General features: G+C 46.5%; 1 protein-coding gene across 1 annotated transcript in view; it reads left to right on the forward strand.

The window, feature by feature from the left end:
* The window catches only part of lrrc34 (leucine rich repeat containing 34), a 7,364-nt gene that overhangs the window by 1,835 nt on the left and 592 nt on the right, over nucleotides 1-4,937 (forward strand). Inside the window, exons 2-8 of the mRNA XM_032504367.1 lie at nucleotides 608-720; nucleotides 792-856; nucleotides 1,689-1,817; nucleotides 2,085-2,180; nucleotides 2,289-2,443; nucleotides 3,052-3,207; nucleotides 3,844-3,970. Coding sequence (XP_032360258.1) covers nucleotides 608-720; nucleotides 792-856; nucleotides 1,689-1,817; nucleotides 2,085-2,180; nucleotides 2,289-2,443; nucleotides 3,052-3,207; nucleotides 3,844-3,970 — 841 coding nt within the window. The remainder of the gene's footprint in view (nucleotides 1-607; nucleotides 721-791; nucleotides 857-1,688; nucleotides 1,818-2,084; nucleotides 2,181-2,288; nucleotides 2,444-3,051; nucleotides 3,208-3,843; nucleotides 3,971-4,937) is intronic.

Consider the following 4,937-nt stretch of genomic DNA (forward strand, 5'->3'; position numbering starts at 1 on the left):
TGCAGCTGACAGCGGACTGATCCACGCTGACCCCTGACGGAGTCACGTGAAAGCAGTCCTGAAAAGTCCTAAATTGCACACTCAGTAATCCCTACCACTTGGGAGCGGTCTCTCTTTTCCGCCCCCTGGTGCATTCAAATGCCTCTCAGTGGTCCGTAATTGTCATGACAGCAGGTCGAGTGCATCTTTGCTGACCAATGACAACCTGCCTTCTGCACCTTTGGGGGGTCGCTTTTGGTTGCAGAGCAAACGTCTTGTTGTGTAATGTGAAATCTGCCTCACATAGTCCAATCAACATTGTCTCAGCTAGACTAAGACCCGGGGACAGGAGACACGAAGACCACTTTGTTGCATAGCAGGAAGCCCCTTTCCAGATGTAATCCAGACTTGACTGATCAACTCTTACAGTCAGAAGGTGGGGGTGGGGGGTATGTCATGAATTTCTAACCGGCTCCTTCAGACATTTTAACTTTTTAAAACTCAACACCATCCAAAAGAATGTCAATCAATTCTCAGATTCCAGACTTGCAGAGTTCACCTGAAGGCAGCAAGGGCGCCTGTTTACGAAATCAATTAAAGTGTGGTTGTTGCGTGTGTTTTTCGGCAGGAGTGTGACCTTAAAAGTGAGAGGAAACAGCCGCCTGAGAAACGTCCAGCGACTCAATGACGACGACGTCCTCGCTATCTGCGAATGTCTGAGAAACAACCAGAGTGTGTCAGGTGAGCAGTCACGATATGAGAACATCTTTCTTTTTTAAACATTTTAAACCTTGTTTTCTTTGTGTCAACAGGTCTTGACGTCAGGTACAATAACATAACAGATGAAGGGGTCGGACACCTTGTCGGCCTCTTACAGGTAAGCAGGAAATGGGACAACATTAGGATCTAAATGTGTCAGATTTTAATTTTCCTTGGACAAGAGTAACTGGTGCTTCCATGTGGGTTTTCCTCTTTAGTATTATTATGTTCGTTTCTGAGCGGAGAGACGACGGCCCAGCTCGGCCTCTCTGGACCTGATGACAAGACATACAGAGAGACGGAGCGGAAGTTCGCGCCAAGAGCCGCAGTCTCAACACAACCACACACACACACACACACACAACACACACACACCACCCACACACACACACACACACACACACAACACACACACACACACACACACACACACACACCCACCCACACACCACACACACCACCACATACACCACACACAACACCACTCTTCTACATGCTGTCTGTCTCTCAGCTCCAGCTTTTCCTTTTTCTTTCTGTAGACATAAATCTTTAGAAACACAATAATATACTTGCACTATTTCCTGTGAACAGCTGGTTTAAAAAAAAAAAATTTTGTTGGTGACTATTTTTAGTGACTGATTAATCCACATTTGGTGCTCTAGTGAGTGTGTGTGGTAGCAGGACAGTGTGTGTAGGATTGAATAAAGTAGTGTGTGTTCATGGTGATGATGGGACCTGTCCCTCACTCAGTGCAACTGTGTGGTTCATTAATGGGTTTTGGGCTGTGATATACACACAATACTTAGTAGAAACATTCACTGTTGGTTTAAGTCTGCATGTGGGATTTATTCACAAGAACGGATGGATACTTTTCACCTCTGCTTTAAGATTTTAAATTTCACAATGTAGTAATAATCTCTCTCTCTCTCTCTCGCTCTCTCTCTCTCTAGTGTAACAGCACCTTGCTCTCTCTCAGACTGTCAGGAAATAAGATCGGGAACAGAGGAGCCATGCACCTGGCCGGCATGCTGCAGGTCAACAGCACCCTGAAGGAGCTGCAGCTGGCTGACTGCGACCTGGTAAACACATGCACGCAAATAAGTAGAAATGTCTCAGATTCCAGCTTCTTAAATGTGACTATCTTCTAGTTTCTCCTCTCCTCTGTGACAGTTAACTGAATATATTTGAGTTGTGGACAACACAAGACATTTGAGGACGTCGTCTTGGGCTTTGGAAAACACCATATTTTCCACCATTTTGTAGACCGAACTACTAATCCATTAATCCAGAAAATAACCCACAGGTTAATTAACTATAAATTGGTTGTGTTGTCTCTGTCCCTGCAGGACACTCAGAGTGTGATAGCCTTTGCCATCGTGTTGAAAAGCAACAAGACTCTTCTCTCTGTCGATATCAGCCGGCCACTGCTCTTCAGCCACCAGGTGCAAACACACAGAGCATCACACTGCTGTGTCACACAGACAGAAATCACATTTTATACTTGATACGAGCCCAGAATCAGCCCTAATGTATGTGCGTGTGTCTCTCAGGAGGAGTGCATGGTGCACTTCTCTGAGATGCTGGTGGTGAACGGCAGCCTGGTGGAGCTCCACCTGGGGAAGATGGGGATGACCGACACCAGGGTGGAGAGGCTGACTGAAGGACTGCGGGTCAACCACAGCCTGCGCTACCTGGACCTGCGCTGGTAGGAACCATGGATGTATAAAAAAAACTGGATACAGAGTTCGAGGTGGAGTCCTGATCGTTTCTATGAGAGTTGCTCAGTGGCGCATAAAGCCAAAAAAGTTCAACTTTTACATATAAAATGACCCGGATGATCTGTGCTATGATCCCATAGTGCAGGGACACTAGAGACCACGGAAGTGACCGGCTACTTCCAGTTTAGTGCTCTGCTAACTTGAATAGGGATTAGATGATTTAATCGTGGGGCTCTTCTAGACATTCTAACTGTTATCAGACCGAATGGATCAAATTCTTACATTGAAACAGCGCGGGGGGCTTGTGATGCTCAAAAACGTGTATCTACTGATTTACAGACGTCTCTTTAAGTCTATGGGAAAAAGTCTTTTTGGGCCCCATGGCATCATGTGACAGACATGGAAGTTATTATTGCCCTGTATGGCCTTTATGTCAAATTGTGCACTTCCTGGTAAGAACACAAACATCCATCTAGTTATTTCATCCTTAAAATTACCCTCTGATCCTCGGGGTAGATGGAGGGAAACGGGTGAATTTCAGAATACCCTCACGGTCTCCCAGACTTCCTCTTCCTCTTGTCTTTGTCCCCTGCAGCAACCGCGTGACTCGTGATGGCGTGCATCTTCTAGCCGAGCTGCTGAAGCAGAACCAGACCCTGGAGATCATAGATCTGTCGTCCAATCGGATTGAAGATGAAGGTGCTGGGTACCTGAGCGAGGCCATCGCCTGGCCAGGCTGCGCCCTGAGAGAGTGAGTCCAACACAGTCAGACAAACAGCAGCCGTACAACACCAGGTATCCATCAGGAAGTTAAAGGGACCGCCCGCTCGCTGGCTAGAGACATATTTTAGGAAGTGTTTGGGCTTACTTGGTTTCCAGGCCCGTGACTCCCAGACTTTCTGGCTTCTGACCAACTGCCACTTTGCTCATTTGAAAGCCATGATGTCTCTCTCTCATGGGTGGGCCAAATTCTCTGGCGGCAAGCAGAGAAGGGGGGGGGGGGTACTGCCCCTTAAGACCTTTTAAGGGGCAAGATTCCAGATTGGCCCATCTGAGCTTTTATTTTCTCAAAGGCACAGCAGGATACCCAGGCGCGGTTTACAACCCGTCACCATTTCTAGCCACTGGGGTGGGGGGGGGGCTGCTAGGCAGGCTGAGGGAGGGGAACTCATATTAATGTTAAAAAACCTCATAAAGTGACATTTGGGCCATGGGACCTTTAAGATAACTGAATTTTGACTCCACTGGCGCAACTGGATGCATTTACATGAGCCATACAAACACTGTCTCTGTCTGTCTGTCTGTCTGTCTGTCTTCTGTCTGTCTGTCTGTCTGTCTCCTTCTGTCTGTCTTCTGTCTTCTCGGTCTGTCTGTCTCTGTCTGTCAGGCTGTCTGTCAGCAGTAACAACATCAGGTCGGAGGGTCTGCTGTCTCTGGCTCGGGCTCTGACAGTCAACACATCTCTGAACCACATCTACATCTGGGGGAACCACCTGGAGGAGTCTGTCTGTCAGGTAACAACACATCCGGTCACCTTGCTGAACGGTAACAGACGCACTGTCTGACTCACATAGAACACAAGCAGGAAAAGAATCACCGCAGATTCAACACCTGGAAGATTCTGTGTGCCGGGATTTAAAATAAACAGAGTTAAGCTATCTTTAGTCCAACGTCTATCAAGCTGCTGAACTCTAGTCTACTGTTCTGCCACGATGTTCCACTTCTGGGATTGCCATGGGAAATTCCAAATTCATGTCTTTTTTTACCGATTTCCTTCCTATGTCTCTGTGTTGGCATTCTAACCTCCGGTGGATTTCTGAGGACTATGGTTACTTGGTCCTCAGGTCTCTACAGGGTAAATCCAGACAGCTAGCTAGACTATCTGTCCAATCTGAGGACTATGGTTACCTGGTTCTCAGATCTCTGCAGGGTAAATCCAGACCGCTAGTTAGACTATCTACTTTCTGAGGTTTCTGTTGACAACTAAAACTACTTCTGAATGTATACACGTTCCACCGAGTTCCTTCCTGAGGAGATTTTAGCAGCGGAACCATGCAGCCTAGCACCGCCCAAGAAGATTGTGATTGGTTTAAAGACATGCCAACAAACCAGGGCACGATTCTCTCCAATCCGAGAATGCTGTGTGACCCTCCTTCGCAGCGCTGTGGAGGAAGGTCAAGCAAAGTCAGACTAGCTGAACTCAAAAAGAGTAAATCTTAGCACAACAGAGCAAAAGTGCAATAAATACCCCAGCACTCTGCACTTTAAATATTACAGTTACTATTTAAGAGGTCAAATTGGCTGTAGAGTCATATGTGTCCTAAGAGGATTTGTTGATCTTATGTTTATGCTTTTATGTTGATTTTGTGTGAATTTTAAAATGATTTTTAGCACTATGCCTAAGACCAATTTCCCCTGGGGGATAATAAAGTTTGTTCTATTGTATATGTCATGAGTATATCTTTCCTTACCCCCCCCCCC

This window comes from Etheostoma spectabile, chromosome 22 (assembly GCF_008692095.1).
Source record: "Etheostoma spectabile isolate EspeVRDwgs_2016 chromosome 22, UIUC_Espe_1.0, whole genome shotgun sequence".
Lineage (NCBI taxonomy): Eukaryota > Metazoa > Chordata > Actinopteri > Perciformes > Percidae > Etheostoma > Etheostoma spectabile.